The 19,846-nt window shown below is 33.4% G+C and overlaps 1 protein-coding gene and 5 pseudogenes across 1 annotated transcript; 3 read left to right on the top strand and 3 right to left on the bottom strand.

Moving 5' to 3' along the window:
* The first annotated feature begins 2,880 nt into the window (after positions 1 to 2,880).
* On the top strand, positions 2,881 to 3,467 carry LOC110666312 (17.3 kDa class I heat shock protein-like; annotated as a pseudogene).
* Positions 3,468 to 3,628: 161 nt separating this feature from the next.
* LOC131174673 (UDP-glucose iridoid glucosyltransferase-like) lies at positions 3,629 to 7,126 on the bottom strand (annotated as a pseudogene).
* Positions 7,127 to 7,133: 7 nt separating this feature from the next.
* LOC110644025 (17.5 kDa class I heat shock protein-like) lies at positions 7,134 to 7,839 on the top strand (annotated as a pseudogene).
* Positions 7,840 to 10,281: 2,442 nt separating this feature from the next.
* LOC110642167 (17.3 kDa class I heat shock protein) lies at positions 10,282 to 10,967 on the top strand. The gene has a single exon (XM_021794114.2). It carries the CDS (start codon positions 10,363 to 10,365, stop codon positions 10,834 to 10,836), a length of 474 nt encoding a protein of 157 aa, XP_021649806.2. The 5' UTR covers positions 10,282 to 10,362; the 3' UTR covers positions 10,837 to 10,967.
* A 373-nt stretch (positions 10,968 to 11,340) lies between these two features.
* On the bottom strand, positions 11,341 to 13,986 carry LOC110644150 (UDP-glucose iridoid glucosyltransferase-like; annotated as a pseudogene).
* Positions 13,987 to 15,879: 1,893 nt separating this feature from the next.
* On the bottom strand, positions 15,880 to 17,550 carry LOC110643812 (UDP-glycosyltransferase 76E2-like; annotated as a pseudogene).
* Between the last annotated feature and the right edge of the window lie 2,296 nt (positions 17,551 to 19,846).

The raw sequence follows: 19,846 nt of genomic DNA, 5'->3' as shown, positions 1-19,846 counted from the left end.
TTGAAATTTTATAAATTAATGCGATGGATATACTGCGAAAGAAACTATTAAAAGAAATAAAATAGTTATATTATTTTGTGATTAAATAGTAAAATGTAAAAATTATTTATATTAATCTATTATTAATTCAGAAGAAACTAAAAAGCAAATCATGTAAACATGTACTCAGTGAATAAATAAAATTAATACATAAGAAATATCCGAGCATGGAGCTGTTGTTAGAAAACTTTGCAAGTGACATTTTCACATTATCTTCTTTAATTGCTTCTTACATAAGAGAGTCAAGAATTAATAGCTTTTGTTGGGTTTGTATGCTCATGTCCATAAGCAAATTGGCCATCTGAAAATGAAAAGTTTGAGAGTCGTGGTAGGCCTTACAGGTTTAGTTCATCTGTTTGTTTTCGTTAGGCGATAATTGTGAATTAGATGGAGCATGAAAACTGAAAAGGAGCTATTATAGAGTCAAGTTCTTCGCTAGTTGCAAAGAATTCATAGATAGCTACTTACTGTTTTCCTAGTAAATGGCAAATGATTAATCTTTCTTAGCTTGTGGAAACTCTTTAAATGATAACTACAATAATATACCATGCGGAAATTCCAGATTCACTTGTTATCATGGTGCAGTATATAAGTTGATATGGAAATTAATGTGTTGGTGTCTCTACGTGCTGTGAAATTCTAGAGAAATTTTTGCATATTATTTTTAAGAAATTAATTATATTTTCTAAAATTGGGCTGGATGTTGCACGATTTACAGTCAAGCTTTTTGATCTTGAGAAATGAAATGCACTTCTTGTTAATGGTAGTATTCTCATTCATTGTTTGAAATTTTATAAATTAATGCGATGGATATACTGCGAAAGAAACTATTAAAAGAAATAAAATAGTTATATTATTTTGTGATTAAATAGTAAAATGTAAAAATTATTTATATTAATCTATTATTAATTCAGAAGAAACTAAAAAGCAAATCATGTAAACATGTACTCAGTGAATAAATAAAATTAATACATAAGAAATATCCGAGCATGGAGCTGTTGTTAGAAAACTTTGCAAGTGACATTTTCACATTATCTTCTTTAATTGCTTCTTACATAAGAGAGTCAAGAATTAATAGCTTTTGTTGGGTTTGTATGCTCATGTCCATAAGCAAATTGGCCATCTGAATTTTTGGTAAGCAGTAATAGGCCAAGCTACAGGAATAAGAAACAAATTATTGAAACATTTTATCATGGTGCAAGAAATCTTTGAAGGGGGAAATTATTGCTTCAATTACTATTTTTAGGTCTTGTGATGAACATGTCATTAAAAATAAAAAGATTCAACCATCTTCTTAAAATCAGATAACCTTTCGTTCGTTTTGAAATAGTTGATCTTTTTTTTTTTTTGAATAGTAATTACTATTATTAATTCAGAAGAAACTAAAAAGCAAATCATGTAAACATGTACTCAGTGAATAAATAAAATTAATACATAAGAAATATCCGAGCATGGAGCTGTTGTTAGAAAACTTTGCAAGTGACATTTTCACATTATCTTCTTTAATTGCTTCTTACATAAGAGAGTCAAGAATTAATAGCTTTTGTTGGGTTTGTATGCTCATGTCCATAAGCAAATTGGCCATCTGAATTTTTGGTAAGCAGTAATAGGCCAAGCTACAGGAATAAGAAACAAATTATTGAAACATTTTATCATGGTGCAAGAAATCTTTGAAGGGGGAAATTATTGCTTCAATTACTATTTTTAGGTCTTGTGATGAACATGTCATTAAAAATAAAAAGATTCAACCATCTTCTTAAAATCAGATAACCTTTCGTTCGTTTTGAAATAGTTGATCTTTTTTTTTTTTTGAATAGTAATTACTATTATTAATTCAGAAGAAACTAAAAAGCAAATCATGTAAATATGTACTCAGTGAATAAATAAAATTAATACATAAGAAATATCCGAGCATGGAGCTGTTGTTAGAAAACTTTGCAAGTGACATTTTCACATTATCTTCTTTAATTGCTTCTTACATAAGAGAGTCAAGAATTAATAGCTTTTGTTGGGTTTGTATGCTCATGTCCATAAGCAAATTGGCCATCTGAATTTTTGGTAAGCAGTAATAGGCCAAGCTACAGGAATAAGAAACAAATTATTGAAACATTTTATCATGGTGCAAGAAATCTTTGAAGGGGGAAATTATTGCTTCAATTACTATTTTTAGGTCTTGTGATGAACATGTCATTAAAAATAAAAAGATTCAACCATCTTCTTAAAATCAGATAACCTTTCGTTCGTTTTGAAATAGTTGATCTTTTTTTTTTTTTGAATAGTGATGTGGTTCTAAAGAAATGACTATATTCACCTTTAAAAAGAATTGATTGTTTAAGGAATCAAACATGAAAGAATTTACCATTTTATTAGGAAAAGATTATAGATATAATTCAATTAAAAAAAAAGGAAACATGACTAAAAATCATAATGCCAAGAGTTAATTTATTGATTACTGTTCACTCCAATTAAAAACTTAACTATGAGTTTTGGGGCCATAAGGCAAAAGAAAGCGACAACTCTTTTCATTTGGACCTCATTGATCATGATATCAACTAATCCTAGCAGCTGCAAGGCCCATCGTTTACGCGATAGTTTGGACTTGAAAAGTGCAGTTCAGAGTTCAAGTAGATCCATTTGATAACCAAGTCCAGATTGACTCCAAGAGCTTCAAGAATTTAGGTGAACAAAGCCCAACTCTATATCTTCACTTTAAAGCTTTCTTGAAGGTTCAGGAATTTACCAGTGTTTGTTGATGAAAGCCCAATAAGATTTCTGCAGATATCACCGGAGCCCTCTTCTACTTAAGACCCATCTTCCCTCCATTTCGCCGTAGAAAGCAAGCAAAAGCAATCTTGTAAACCCTTTAATTTCTATTTCAAAACCCTTTTCAGCGATCTACAATGGCAATGATTCCTAGCTTCTTCGGTAACCGACGAAGCAGCATTTTCGATCCTTTCAATTCTTTCGACCTGTGGGATCCATTCAAAGATTTCCCATTTCCTTTTTCCTTTTCAATCATCTCTCGTGAAAAATTCTGCTTTTGTTAATGCTTGCATAGACTGGAAAGAGACTCAAGAAGCTCATGTCTTTAAGGCTGATCTTCCTGGGCTTAAAAAGGAGGAAGTGAAAGTAGAGATTGAAGATGACAGAGTGCTTCAAATCAGCGGAGAGAGGAACGTGGAGAAGGAAGACAAGAATGATGCTTGGCATCGTGTGGAGCGCAGCAGCGGCAAATTCTTGAGGAGGTTTAGGCTGCCGGAGAATGCCAAGATGGATCAGGTTAAGGCTTCCATGGAGAATGGGGTTCTCACTGTGACTGTCCCTAAGGAGGAGGTGAAGAAACCTGATGTCAAGGCCATTGAAATCTCTGGTTGATTGTTTTCTTTCTTAAAAATGGAATGGGTGTAACTACACGTAGTTGGATTTCATGAACAGGCTGATACAACGTATGATTGTCTAATGATCTAATAAAACTACTCTGTATATTTTCATATTTGTTAAAAATATTTTTCAGCACTATCTTTAACTACAATATGTCTTAAAATGCTTGTACTATATATCACTTAATTCATAACATCACCAATTCCTTTTACCTGGCAAAAGGAAAGTAAACTTCCTTCTGAAGATATGAACTGTGTTTTCGTAAATTAGCAGTACTGCCATGTAGATGAAGCTTGGTGACAGCTTCAGAGTACATGTATTCATCGTAAAAAGCCTATGAAAGAACAAAGTTTGTGGATCATTTTGTTAGTGAAACTTGGAATGGGGCTTTGCAATTGGCGATAAAATTCTGCGTCGAAAATATACAACAGTGTGTCTGATGTGGTTTGTAAGTTAAAATTAGGATGTATGGATGACAGAAGGCAAGCAATCATAAATGTTGTCCTCTTCCAGATTCGGTTGTTTATTTGATTGCATGATTTAGCATTGCATTAAATTATAATACAATCAAACTTGAACTAAATTTCAATGTGCTTATTTTTATATCAGATATGGCACAGAAGGATGTTAGTTGTGGCCACCAGTGTGACATAAATTCTGATAACTCACTCCACGAATTGTAGGAGGAGCCACCCTTTTTGAAACAGGCTTCAACTTTTTCCTTCAAGTCCTTGGCCATCAGCCTCATTTCCTTCCCTTCGTCATGTACCATTAGTCTTTTTACAGCTCTTTCTATTTCATGACTTTCCAACTTGTTCTCCAATTGCAAGCCTATTCCCCAAACGTGACTTACATACCTTGCAGTTACCCTTTTGATCCCCAAAACATGGTCGGCATATCATTGGAATCCCTTCAGATATACTCTTCAAGGTTGAATTCCAACCACAATGGCTCCAAAATCCTCCCACTGCAGGATATGCCAGTTGCTTCCTTTTGCGGTACCCATTCCAGAATACAACCTCTTTCGCCAATAGTTTCTGTGAAACCCTTGGGCAATAATTCAATCCAGACTGAACCAGATATTGAACCAGGCCTAATCACCCACAAGAAAGGCTGCTTGCTGTTTGCAAGAGCCCTGGCTGTTTCAGTCAATTCAGTATTAATATTGTTGTAATATGAAATTAAACGCGCAGTGGATGTTTTGGATATTAAATTCTCCGGCAATGTCCGGCCTCCGACGTGCTACCAGATCTGTTCCTTTAACAATTCACAGGATCTCCCAGCGACATAAACGTGGATTCATATTGCTATTATATATGTTTCTGAGTAATGAGAATTAGCTGGCATTTAGTCCGTAATTGCTCAAATCTGTCTATATAAAATTGAATTTTAAAAAAAATCAACATTAATACATACTATTAGGATCTAAACTATGTGGTACTTATAATTAATGCACTCCACTAATTAGGTAAGTAACTCAGACAACTGATTTTATGAACCCTAAGGAATGGGAAAAGAACAGAAGCTTCACCATATAAGGAAATACTGATTCTTCAACTATAATTTTTCAACTGTAAAACTTATTTTTATATAGAGAGAGAAATTTGATCCATTATATTACTTACTATAATATAAAAAAAAAATTTAATAAATCATAAAAGCCATTTATTTAATTCTTGGAAAAGAAATTTATATTCATTAAAACTAAAAAAAAATTTACTTCCCTTATTTCATAAAAATAAACTTAATTTCTTTTTTTATTTGTCTCAAATTATAAACTATATAAATTTATAATAAACCACAAAATTATAAATATCAAAAAATTTATATAGTAAGTTTTTATTTATATATATTTTACTTATAATCATGCTGAAAGCTCTCTTTAATGTGTTGCTAAGTCCATGTTACATAATTTTCTACTAAAATTGCATTAAAAATAATAATTATAATAAAAAAGTCCATAATTTATGATACATTTGAACATCTCCAAATAAAAAAGAAAAGCAAATGCTATATTGGAATTTCATATTTGAATTATGTTAGATGTTATGAAAAGGAAATTATTCCCATTACATAACTAATATAATGTTTTGAGATTAAAATACATTTTAATTAATAAAAATATTTTTTTACTATAAAATTTTAATTAAAAATAAATATAAATTATATTTTATATTATAAATATATTTTATGTGGTAAATAGAAGTATTTAGATGTAAAATTTAAATTAATGGACTATTTATTAATTAAATAAATTTTTAGAAACTATTTTATTATTTATCGTTGTAACAATTAATTAATATTTGGTAATAATAGATAAAATTAAAAGAATTGGTTATAATTATAATTTAATGATTTTTTAAATTGAAAAAGAAAAAGAGAAAAAAAAGACTATTTGTGAATATATATGAGAGCCATGAATGTGAATTGTGAGAATATTGATTTTATGAGGTGAAGTGATTGTGTTTGATTAATTAATTTGATAACGGATTTATTTGTGTAGTAAATTTAATTGAATTATTAAAATTTTTGGTTTATAAAAAAAATTAGAAATAATCAATTTGTAAATTATTGTCAGAACATCTTAACCGTACAAAAGATTTGTTGTGTTGCTCAAGGCCATTCTTCTTCATAGCTCCTATTTGTAAGAGTTTCTTGGATATAAAATAAAACTCACACTCTGCTCATTTTTTATTTTTTTCACCTTGATGCTTTTGTTGAATCTACTCCAAAGGAAAAGCAGCTGCTTGTGAAGTAATTCTCAAGTGTAACATCCCGTACAGTAATAGGAAATAATCTGCAGCTAGAAGCGGGACCTCGCTTGAAATCTTGACAAAATATGGAGCAAGAATAAACTGAATCATAGATTAAAATGGAACAAAATCGTAAGGTTCACAATGAAGTGGGTCAAAGTGGACAATTTTTCTAGTGGTTGGAGCAAGGCGTTACAGATGCTATTAGAGCCAGACTCAATTTAGTAGATGTGTGATTCGGGGAATAACCAGACGAAAATTGGTGGGCTTGTAACAACCTTGTGCCGCAAAGAAAAATAATCTACGGTTAGAGGCGGGGCCTAATTTGAGATCTTGACCAAATGGAGGGTAAAAATGAAACGAATCATACATTGAAATGGAATAAACTAATCACTATAGGCGCTTTTTGATGAAATGACCTAAAGAGTTGAAAGAATTTCGGGATTAAGCGTGTTCGCTTGAGAAAAATTTTAGGATGAATAACCTTCTGATAAGTTCTTCATTCTATCTATGAAACAAAATTATGAGCCTCAAGATGAAATGAGCTAAAATAGATAATTCTTCTAATGGTTAGGATCAGCACTTGGAGACATTGTGCCTTACAAAATAACAGGAAGGTAGAAATTTTTTTAAAAAACACAATAAATAATTGCAGGCCTTGAACAAGAGGAATGAAGCATGAGGACAAGAAGTCGCTTGGGGGTCCATTCTTTGAAACTACCTAATGACTGGAATAGTTCAGTTCAATCAAACCCATTTCAAGTTTCAACGCCAGGCCTGGAGCTTCAAGAATTTACCACAAAAAAAGCCCATGTCCAGATCTTTTGTTCCATGCAAAGAAGATTACAGTATTTACAAGATAGTTCCAGAAAAGGCCCAAGAAGATTGGCCCCAGAAAGTACCAGATGTCTCTTCTTCTTGCTATAAATACCAAGCCCCTTTGCCCATCTCATCATCCGAAAATAATCAGCAGTTAACTGTTTTTAGCAATCTGCTAGGCTCATCAAATTCAATTCCGAAGCCCTCTCTGCATAAAGAAAATGGCAATGATTCCCAGTTTCTTTGGTAACCCACGAAGCAATATCTTTGATCCTTTCTCTTCTTTAGACTTGTGGGATCCATTCAAAGACTTCCGATTTCCTTCTTCCACTTTGATCATCTCTGGTGAAAATTCTGTTTTTGTTAACACTCGCATAGATTGGAAAGAGACTCCAGAAGCTCATGTCTTCAAGGCTGATCTTCCTGGACTTAGGAGGAAATAAAGGTGGAGATTGAAGATGATAGAGTGCTTCAAATCAGCGGAGAGAGGAACTTGGAGAAGGAAAACAAGAATGATACTTGGCAACGAGTGGAGCGTAGCAGCGGGAAGTTATTGAGGAGGTTCAGGCTGCCGGAAAATGCAAAGATGAATGAAGTGAAGGCCTCCATGGAGAATGGGGTTCTTACAGTGACTGTTCCTAAGGAGGAAGTGAAGAAACCTGATGTTAAGGCCATTGAAATCTCTGGTTGATTAATTAAACTCTTTCTTGCAATGGCAGGGCATGGACACATGCCAATTGCCGAAATATGAAGAAAAATGGAGTTTGTTCTGTGTATGTGTGTTTATTGGATTTTGTGAGCAGCGTGGGAGTAATATATCCAAAAATAAAATTATAATTTGAAATCTTGCAACTTAATTTGTTTTAATATAATAAATATGAAATTATTGTTCCAACATCTTTTTAGACACAAGATTGTGAGATCATTATTTAGTATCACCTGGAGGAGAAGAGATGAAAAGGTTGAGAGTCGTTGTAGGCCTTACGGGTTTCGTTCATCTGTTTGTCGTCGTTAGGTGATAATTGTGAATCTAATTGAGCTTGGAAACTGAAAAGGAGCTATGAAAGAGTAAAGTTCTTCGCTAATCTCAAGTTTTGTTTCTGGGAATGATTTGATTTTAAAGAATTCATAGGTAGCTACTTACTGTTTTCCTGGTAAATGGCAAACGATTAGTCTTTCTTAGCTTGTGGAAACTCTTTAAATAATAGCTACAATAGTATGTATACCGTATGAAATTCCAGATTCACTTGTTATGATCATGGTGCAGTATATAAGTTGATATGGAAATTAATGTGTTAGTGTCTGTACATGCTGTGAAATTCTAGAGAAATTTTTGCATATTATTTTTAAGAGATGAATTATATTTTCTGAAATGGGACTGCATGTTGCATGTTTTGCAGTCAAGCTTGTTGATCTTGAGAAATGAAATGCACTTCTTGTTCATGGGAGTATTCTCATTCATTATGATGCCGTAAATCTTTCATTTTGTTTGAAATTTTATAAATTGATGTGAAGTTATATTATTTTGTAATTAAATAGTAAAATATAAAAATTAATTATATTGATCTGTCATTAATTCAGAGGAAATTAAAAAGCAAAGCATATAAATATGTATTTAGTGAATAAATAAAAAAATACACAAGAAATATCCAAGCGTGGAGATATTGTTAGAAAACTTTGCAAGTGACATTTTCATATTGTCTTCTTTAATTGCTTCATACATAAGAGAGTCAAGAATTAATAGCTTTTGTTAGGTTGGAATGCTCATATCCATAAGCAAATTGGCCATATGAATTTTTGGTAAGCATTCTCTTAGAATTATGACTCAAATTATAGTAAGATTTTGAGAGCGACCTTTTCCTATATAGAGTATAATTTTTATTTTAATATTATTCCTAAATTGAGTGGAACTTTTAATCATATTAGAATTGAGAGAATTAAAATATAAATATGAGAATGGTGAAAAAGGTTATTTGGCTTTCAGCTCATGGAGTGAGGTTGTCACCCATTACAGAGAAAGTCTTTATCAATTGCTAAGGATTTGGCTTTATCTACTGATAAGGGGTTCCTGCCCATTGTAGTTTAATGGAGGGAAAGAGGATTCAGTCTAAAGTGAAAAAATGACATATAATTTAAAAGAGAGTAATTATTATCTATTGGTAAAAAGGCGCTTGCTCATATAGTTAAAGGTACTATTTGTAGTATAGTATTGTAATAGTAAATATATTGAATTATGTTTAGAGGAGACTGAGAGGGATTAACTAATATATTTACTATAAGCAGTTATGTAGTATGAGTTCTCTTGAATATGATTGAGTTTATGACTAACATAATTTTGAGCTTATAATAATGATTTATTATTATTGATAGTGAAAGATGACATACCCATTGATATAGCTCTATATTAAGAGGGTGAACTACATAAATATTAGAATTTTATATATTCATTTTATTTCTTTACTGTTTACACACTTTTACGATGCACAACACATTCATAAGCCAAGCTACAGGAATAAGAAAGAAATTATTGTAACATTTTATCATGATGCAAGAAACCTTTGAAAGGGGAAACTGTTCCTTCAATTACTAATTTTAGGTCTTGTGATGAACATGTCATTAAAAATAAAAAAGATTCATTTATTTTCTTAAAAATAGATGACCTTTCATTCGTTTACAAATGGTTGATCGTTTTGAGTGGACATTAATGTTGAATTTCATAAATCAACAATGCCAAATGCTCAATAGTGATGTGGTTCTAAAGAAACATTATTCATCTTTAAAAAGAATTAATTGTTTAAAGCATCAAATATGAAAGAATTTATCATTTTATTAGGAAAAGATTATAGATATAATTTAATTAAAAAAATGGAAACATGACTAAAATCATAATGCCACAAGTTAGTTCATTGATTACTGTTCACTCTAATTAAAGACTTAACTATGAGTTTTGGGGCCATATGGCAAAAGAAAGCGATAACTCTTTTCATTTGGACCTCATTGAGCATGATATCAACTAATCCTAGTAGCTGCAAGGCCCATCCTTTACGCCATAGTTTGGACTTGAAAAGTGTAGTTCAGAGTTCAGGCAGACCCATTTGATAACCAAGTCCAGATTGACTCCAAGAGCTTCAAGAATTTACCAGAACAAAGCCCAACTCTGTATCTTCAGTTTAAAGCTTTCTTGAAGGTTCCGGAATTTACCAGAGTTTGTTGATGAAAGCCCACTAAGATTTCTCCAGAAATCACCGGAGCCCTCTTCTGCTTCCTATAAGTAAGACCCATCTTCCCTCCGTTTCGCCATAGAAAGCAGGCGAAAGCAATCTATTAAACCCTTCTATATCTATTTCAAAACACTTTTCAACGATCTACAATGGCAATGATTCCTAGCTTCTTCGGTAACCGACGAAGCAGCATTTTCGATCCTTTCAATTCTTTCGACCTGTGGGATTCATTCAAAGACTTCCCATTTCCTTCTTCCTCTTCAATCATCTCTCTTGAAAATTCTGCTTTTGTTAATACTCGCATAGACTGGAAAGAGACTGCAGAAGCTCATGTCTTTAAGGCTGATCTTCCTGGGCTTAAAAAGGAGGAAGTGAAAGTAGAGATTGAAGATGACAGAGTGCTTCAAATCAGCGGTGAGAGGAACGTGGAGAAGGAAGACAAGAATGATAATTGGCATCGTGTGGAGCGCAGCAGCGGCAAATTCTTGAGGAGGTTTAGGCTGCCGGAGAATGCCAAGATGGATCAGGTTAAGGCTTCCATGGAGAATGGGGTTCTCACTGTGACCGTCCCTAAGGAGGAGGTGAAGAAACCTGATGGCAAGGCCATTGAAATCTCTGGTTGATTGATTTCTTTCTTATAAATGGAATGGATGTAACTACACATAGTTGGATTTCATGAACAGTGGGTGATACAACGTATGATTGTCTAATGATCTAATAAAACTACTCTGTATATTTTCATATTTGTTAATAATATTTTTCCGCAATATCTTTAACTACAATAAGTCTTAAAATGTTTGTACCACGTCACTTAATTCATAACATCACCAACTCCTTTTACCGGGCCAAAGGAAAGTATACTTCCTTCTGAAGATTTGCACGGTGTTTTAGTAAATTAGCAGTACTGCCATGTAGATGAAGCTTGGTGACAGCTTCAGGGTACATGTATTCACCGTAAAAAGCCTATGAAAGGACATAGTTTGTGGATCATTTTGTTAGTGAAACATGGAATGGGGCTTTGCAATGGGCAATAAAATTATGCGAGGAAATATATAACAGCGTATCTCTGTTGTGGTTTGTAAGTTAAAATTAGGATGTATGGATGACAGAAGGCAAGCAATCATAAATGTTGTCCTCTTCCAGATTCCGTTTTTTATTTGATTACATGATTTAGCATTGCATTAAATTATCATGCAATCATGCTTGAACTAAATTTCAATGTGCTTATTTTTATATCAGATATGGCACAGCAGGATGTTAGTTGTGGCTACCAGTGTGACATAAATTCCGCTAACTCACTCAACGAATTGTAGGAGGAGCCACCCTTTTTGAAACAGGCTTCAACTTTTTCCTTCATGTCCTTAGCCGTCAACCTCATTTCCTTCCCTTCGTCATGTACCTTTAGCCTTTTTACAGCTCTTTCTATTTCATGACTTTCCATTTTGTTCTCCAATTGAAAGCCTATTCCCCAAACATGACTTGCATACCTTGCTGTTACCCTTTGATCCCCAAAACATGGTCGGCATATATCATTGGAACGCCTTCAGATATACTCTCCAAGATTGAATTCCAACTACAATGGCTCCAAAATCCTCCCCCTGCAGGATGTGCCAGTACTTCAGTTTACGGTACCCATTCCAAAATACAACCTATTTCGCCAATAGTTTCTATGAAACCCTTGGGCAATAATTCAATCCAGACTGAACCAGATATTGAACCAAGCCTAATCACCCACAAGAAAGGCTGCTTGCTGTTTGCAAGACCCCTGGCCATTTCAGCCAATTCTATCTCATCTATGAAGGCTACACTTCCCCAGCTTATGTAAAGAACTGAGTTATGACTTTGCTTGTCAAGCCATTGTTATCCTCTTTTAGCAGACTGCAGGAAGAAGCTGGTGCAAACTTGTGCATAGGACAAATTGTGAAGATTGGAATGGGGAATTGCTTTGTCTGCTGCTTGACCAATAGTGATTCTTCAAGGCAATCCATGGTATTCCAAATGACAGCTGAAGATGATTTTATATCGCAAGCATGAGCTATTAGCTGCAAGAAATCATCTGGTGTTCCAAATTTGGAAATTGGTAGATCCTTGAACCTTAATAAGAAATCAAGTTTAGGCACTCGGACCTGTGACATGGTATCTGCATTCATTTTCTGTTAGAATGTTAATTATAGGAACAGCAACAAAACCTTAATTCCAAATTAATTGAGGTCGGCTATTTACGGGGGTGGAACTATTCAGTGATTAGAGGGGGCCATGCGCCTCCAAACTTGGTCAATTTTTTTTATTTATTTATAATGTATAGTTACTAAATCAATTCTTATAACGACTAATTTTCATATAATGAGCCTCGTAAATCTTTTTAATAATAATCAAATTTGCTTTATAAATTTCAATATTTATAAGAATATATTTCCTTTTATAAATTAGCTATTTTAACAAATGAATTCTAAATAATAACTATAAGAATAATAATAAAATTTTTACAAGTATTAGAAATTCACTATAATAAATTTTTGATGAATTGATATTCAATATTATTAATTCTTTAAATTAAATTTTGTATTCAATTTTAATCTTTCACTCCAATTATGCAAATTTATTAAATTCTATTGATCTAATTTCATATGATGTATACACTGTAATGAATTTGTGTATAACCTTATCATACAAATTCTTATAAATGTTGTAATTAATAGAATATATTAAACAAAAATTTAATGTGATGTGATATTTGAAAAAAAAAATCTTTATCAATTATATACATATTATTAGTAGCAAAAGGATTTAAATAGATATTAAAATTATAAATTAGAAAATTATTTTTTCCCAAAAATATATATTGTGAGAATTCTGCAAATAAATTTATTAATTAAATTAATATCTACATTAAATTGCTAACAATTTTCATAATATTAATAACTAAAACTTAGAAAAGTAGACTTAAGAGTACATTATCAAATTGAGTCCAAATTCAGTAGGAACACATCAATGAAAGTTGTTATCCTCTGTGAGCAGAAGAAATAAAAGTTTTCTATGCATACCTGGAAAGGGGATGTAACTTTCTGCCTTGATTTGTAGAATGGCAACACGAGAAATATAAGTGGCTGCACTGATGGTTCGCAATACAATTCTTGGAAGCTTCAGATGATTAGCCACAGATTCTGAAAAGTACATTAGCTCATCGTATATGATGCAAGAAATCCCATCATCAAATTCTGTTGTACCATCATCTGAAGCAAGCAATCCTGAAAGGGTATTTTGCAGTTGTCATTGAGTGCGGATATAATAACCACCAAATTCCCAGAGTCAATTTCATGTTCCGATAAACCATCCTCTATAGGTTGGAAGGTAAATTCCGGGTGGCTCGAAGGATTCGGAGAGTTGAATTGGGTGTGAATAATAGTGATGGAGAAACCTTTGGAGTAAAGGATGGTTCCTAGCTGAAGCATTGGATTAATATGGCCTTGGAATGGACATGGCACTAGAACTACTCGGCGGTGTCTCTGTCCTTGGTTTTGCATCTCTGTCTTTCTCTTCTACAATCTTTAATGAAGTTTTTCAGATCTGTAGCTTGCTTCAGTTTCTTTGAGGATATAAAAGCAAGAGCATAGGTCTTGTAAAGATAAAATATTTTGATAATTATATCTCATATGACAGTACAACTCATAATAGCACTACTTGCAGCTTGGAAATTTCCTAGATAAGCAAGCACTTCAATTATTGAATTTATTCTTAGCCAAAAGAAAATGAAAAATCCATGACAGATTGAATGTGACAATGCTCAAAGAGGCAAATCACAAAAAAAAAAAAGAAAGTTATCAGTTTGGATGCTTTGCCATAAAATCTTAATATTTATTGGTAGATTGTAGTAAAATAAATCACAATATCGTTCTGTGTGCCCACATATATCTGTTCATTTGGCATCAGCCTCAGCGACAGCTTCTCATAGCAATATAAAAGTGTAGTCACATCGATAATTAATTACCTACAAAACATTCACAATGTCTGGGGATGTCAAAAGTTCCAATTACCATATCATTAAACCACTCAATCTTCAAAAAGGAAATTTGTAAATGAGGCACCAAGAGTAACATTTCTAAAGAAAGGAAGAAATCTTTATCGCTATAACATTACATTTAACATATCGTCTCTCATATTAATAACTCAGAAATTAGCCTATAATTGCAAGAAATATAAGAGATGATATCAGCACGAAATGCATCAAGAAGTAGCTAGGAAGACTAAAAAAAAAAAGAAGGAAAATTGGAGATATATTATTATGACAAAATCCGATTATAGGATTGTAACACAGTAAGGCTGGAAATAGTAATGCAGGATAAGTAGTTTTAACCAGAGATTTCAATGGCTTCATATCAGGTTTCTTCACTTCTACTTTTGGCACTATCACATACCCCATTTTCCATAGAGGCCTCAACTACATCCATCTTTACATCCTCCACCAGCCTGACCCTCCTCAAGAACTTGCCGCTGCTCCGTTCAACCCAATGCCAAGTATCTTTCTTTCTCCGCATTCCTCGCTCCGCCAAAAGTTAAAGATTATTTAACTTCTGGCATTTCTTCCCTTGAAAAAGTTTTTTTTATAAAAAATGATTAGTTTCAGGGCAAATATTTAAATATTCTTTTTATAATTTTTACGTTTAAAAATATTAAAAAAATAAATTAACAAAAAATATATTCTATTGATCAAAGAACAAATTATATCATTTTTAATATAATAAAAAAACTTTCATATAAAATATTTTTTGATATATAAATTATTTAAATAAAATAACCGAAGCCTTAATATTTAAATTTTTATCAATAATACTAAGAAACTTTTGACCTAATTCTATTTACAGGAAAATTAATTTTCAATACATGTCATAGTAATAGAATAAATTGTAAACGAGTGAAGCAATACATAAAAGTCTATTATCAAGTGGAGTTTTTTAACGACGGAAATCAAATACTGTAGTAACCCGAGGCTAAGAATTATCAATGAGTTTAAATTTTTATATTTTATTAAGATTAATTACATTAATAAAACCTCACAAATATGCATAATAGTTGTTAATTATAGAGCATCGTTAAAATATGGGAAACATAATTTACAGTCGAATTTTTTAAAATTCCTCATCAAAATTGTTTAAAATTTCGTAAAAAAAATTTTAGGTGGCAAATATATTTTTTTTTTAAGAATTGAAAAACAGAAAAAAGGATTACAATGGTGAGATTCGAATATTGGCAAGCTAATGATCTTAAACTATATAAGTTATTATGAGAATATTATCAAATGTATAACACTTAACCAGTGATAATCAGTTTAAAAATAAACATGTCATTAAAAATTATTGAAAAAAGTTATTGAAAAATATTTTGTAATAATTATTTATTATAAATAATTATGAAATAAAGAGTAATGATAAATTATTAGATATATTGTAATTGAAATGGTTTTGTGTGTTATAAATTTAAAACATAAAAAAAAAAGCTAATGTTATCATAATTAAGAAATTCTTATTAGTATTTGTACTCTTATTAAATCACAAAGACCTAGGAACTAACAAATATCAAGCTCAATTGAAACTCTAAACAACTTTCAATTAATCAACAAATTTGAATAATAAACCTTGAATTTGGTTTATTATTCAAATAAACCAGTCTAATGAACATGAAATTCAAATCCGAATCAACCATGCCATTTAAGTGACATGATAAAGTCTACTAACTTCTTCATGGAATTGTAGGAAGAACCACCTTCCCTTGTGCAAGCTTCAACTTTATTCTTCAAATCAATTACTCTCTGCCTTGTCTCCTCCCCTTCTTCATCCACCATTATCTTATAGTCCTCTCTATCTCGCCTCTCTCCAACTTGTTCTCCATGTGTACACCTACCCTCCATACATCACTCACATGTCTAGCAGTTACTTTCTGGTCTCCAAAAATTGGTCTGCATATCATTGGAACCCCTTCACAGATACTTTCAAGGGTTGAATTCCAACCACAATGAGTCCAGAACACGCCAACTGCGTCATGCCTCAACACCTGTTTTTGGAGTGCCCACTGAACTATGCACCCTTTGTCCCCAACAGCTTCTTTATAGTCATTGGTTAATGACTCTATCCACTCTGATCCAATTACTGATATTGGCCTGACAACCCATAAGAAGGGATGTTTGCTGCTGGCAAGGCCCCAAGCCATTTCAGCAAAGTCTGTGATGTTTATGGAAGCCAAGCTCCCCATGCTTATATAAATCACAGAGTTATGGGCTTGCTTAGCAAGCCATGTAATGCAGCTGGTGTCCTCTTTTAGTAGGCTATTGGAGGAGGCAGCAGGGTCAAATTTGTGAATAGGGCCTATTGAGAAGATTGGAACAGGGCATTCTTGTTTTAGCTGTGCTAATTGTGACTCCTCAAGGCTATCTGTTGTATTCCAGATGACAGCTGAACTTGTTCTTATGTTGCGCGAATTATTCACTGCTTGCAAGAAATTTTCTAATGTTCCGAAATTTGAGGTTGGAAGATCCTTGTACATGAGGGGATGGTAACCTGGCACCTGTTCCTGTAATGCAGAATCTGCAATATAAGAAGTATTGGTAAACTTGCATCTCTGCAATATATGCCTCTTAATGGAGAAAAAGGAAATATAATGAAGAAAACAGTGCACTTTCAATGATAATGCTCCTATTGTAATTCATAGCAGGAACGGGAAATACTGTAATTCCTAAAAATTTTTCCCGGAAAAAAGTATTTGTTATTAGATATAAAATGGTTCAAACCTGACAATGGAAAGTGACCACCAATGATGAGTTCAAGAACGCAACCGCGGGCAAGATACGTGACTGCATTGTTGGTGCGGAAGATGACGCTTGGAAGTCCTGCACGATTAGCCACAGCTTCAGAGAAGTATAAGAGTTCATCATAAATGATGCAGGCAATCTCTTCATGGGGCTGCTGATATTTCATCATCTGTGTCAGACATTTCTCCAGAGCGGCTAAACAGTTCACATTGAGAGCCAAAATAAGAGCTGTATAATTCCCAGAAGATTTGTCACGATCAGATAAGCCATCAGGTATGGAAAGGAAGGTCAAATTGGGATGATTTAAAGGTATACGAGAGCTGCATTTGGTAAGAACAACTGTGACAGAGAATCCATTGGATTGAAGAAAAGTTTCACGCTGAAGCATTGGATTAAAGTGGCCTTGGTAAGGACATGGGACTAGCACCAACCGGCCGCGATGTCCCATTTCTCTCTCTCTCTCTCTCTCTCTCACAAAGCTCTTAGCTGATCTCTAAGATGTTGCTTGCAACAAGTAATAGTTATATTAATGCTATCTTTGTCCTTCTTCCTTTGGTGTGCGCCTTGCCGATTGATTGAAATTTCTATTTAAGTTCCAAACAATATATCAGATATTTTTGCCCTATGATACAGCTATGAAATACGTCTATGACATTAAATTCTACTACGCCACTACGCCAGTTTTGATTTGTTGGATTGTCTAACTCATTACGGATATCAGATGGCAATTCATTCAACTTTATTAATTTCTTTAATTCAGATTTCAGGCGTCCTCATCTTTCCAGCTAACACAAGTACACTACACTAGTTATTTTTTATTTTTTAACAATACCACACTGGTAATTGAATCCAAGTTTTGCGCCTTTGTATCCCTAATTTGGCCAAGCAAAACCATATGGTGGGGTAAAAAAAAATATGTAACTTACAGTCAAAAAGCAAGTAGTAAACTAAGAATACATAAGATGGATTTGATATCTTGGCCTTTACATTTCCCTTTTGGTCTAATATAATTTTGACTTCAATTATCCCAAGTTAGCTTATGTGTGTGTGTGTATATATATATATATAATCAGAAAACTTTATTAATAATAATAACTAAGTGAAAAACGTTGACCAAGGTCCAGCCAAAACCGACAAAGTAACACAACAAACTGCCTAGACCACAAACCAGACCAAACGATGCAAGTAAACAAATGAAGAGGACAAAACCCAGTCATGCCATTCACCAAAACGCATCAGCTAATCCCCATGTGCATATTAAAAAGTTGCATTTATGTTAAAAAAAAAAATTGTATATTATTATAATCAAAGTACTTATCCTCTGCTAGAATGAGGCCTAGTTGTTACTTGCATTTTGGATGGATTTGCCCTGCGGGTCCATCTCTTTCAGCCTTCGAACGGGCAAGTTGATTTCGAGTCCAAAAGATCTCCATGACTATTGGGCTTGCTGTTCTGATATTACTTTTATTTTATTTTATTTTATTTTATTTTATTTTATTTATGGGTTGAAATATGGACTTTAGGCTTGAAATGTGGGTTTCTTCACATTGGGCCAGCTTCTTATTAACATGGCTTAAACCATTTTGACTTTTTATACTCATTCATTTATATTCATTTTTGTCTTTTTTATCAGAAGATATAGTTCATTGATAAAAATTAGGCCAGTACAATAGCAGTCCAACAAAGATATAAAGACCAATACAGTCATAACCCATAAACCTAGCTAAAATAGATTACAAATCAGCCCTAAGCTAGGAGGCCCAAAACGAAAATAAGGGTCCAGAAGAAAACCCAGATCAAGCAATGGACATAGGTTCTCAAACCAAGCAACCCTAGCTTTTTGACGCGACCCACAGCTACAAGATCCGGATTGTGTGAAGTGCATTGCCGTCTCTCCCAACAAACAAGTTCTCCGGCGACATCCTAGGGAAGATCAAGAGAGCAGATGGAGCACGAAGGAAGACCCATTAAGGCCATAGCTGTTCATCAATGAATCTCCTTGAAAATTACAACCTCAGAATGTCTTGCACTCCACATTGATCGAACGAAGATGAAAGAACCAGAGCCAAGACATAAGCACTACAGGTTGCTCAAGGAGGGTGATAAGGCAGAGCTTGAATGGCAAAGAAGCCCATGTAGTCAGCCATAGAAGGCAACGCTGGCTTAGGACTCCCAAGGTACTTGCATCCCCTAAAATCTCAACCCTCCCAAAGCTAGAAAGGTAGAAAACTAATGGAAAAAGCATTAAAACCTGCATGCAAAACCCACAGCCAGACAACGAAGCTTCAACCATAATAGATCTACAAAGACTCTCAAATCAGCACCATCTGCCTTCAAAAACAGCCAACCATTATTTATACGCACACTCCACACAGAAAGGGGAGAGCAGACCCACAATCGAGATAGAGGAAAGGACATCCGGGTAGGGAAAACTACGAAATCGGCAATGGCAGAGGCCAAGAGCCTCGGGTGAAGAAAAGAACAATGCGAGAAGGCCGAGCAAGACCCACAAAGTTGCTTTCAATAACCAATTTGCACAGAAAAGAAATGAGTAGATGTTTAGCTACTGAATAATTATATTCATTTTTGTTTCCTTTCCGACTCGATGTGAATTGCCATTTTCCAATATTCCCATCAAGTGCAAGTTTATAGATTTTTTTAGGCTACACTATATTAATTTTTTTTTGTTCAAGTGTGTACTTGAGCTCTGTTAAAGGGTTGAATCATTGGACTCCGTATTTTAACTTCACCCTTTTCTTTTTTTTTTCCTCCTCCTGACGTTGGATTGTCCCACTTCCAACATCCTCTGATAAAAATATACGAGAGGATAA

The sequence above is a fragment of the Hevea brasiliensis genome, chromosome 16 (genome assembly GCF_030052815.1).
Source record: "Hevea brasiliensis isolate MT/VB/25A 57/8 chromosome 16, ASM3005281v1, whole genome shotgun sequence".
NCBI lineage: Eukaryota > Viridiplantae > Streptophyta > Magnoliopsida > Malpighiales > Euphorbiaceae > Hevea > Hevea brasiliensis.
This window is presented reverse-complemented; position numbering and strand designations above follow the sequence as displayed.

Bases quoted from the DNA above. Each gene is read 5' to 3' on its own strand.
- LOC110642167 (XM_021794114.2), top strand. From the start codon at position 10,363: ATGGCAATGATTCCTAGCTTCTTCGGTAACCGACGAAGCAGCATTTTC.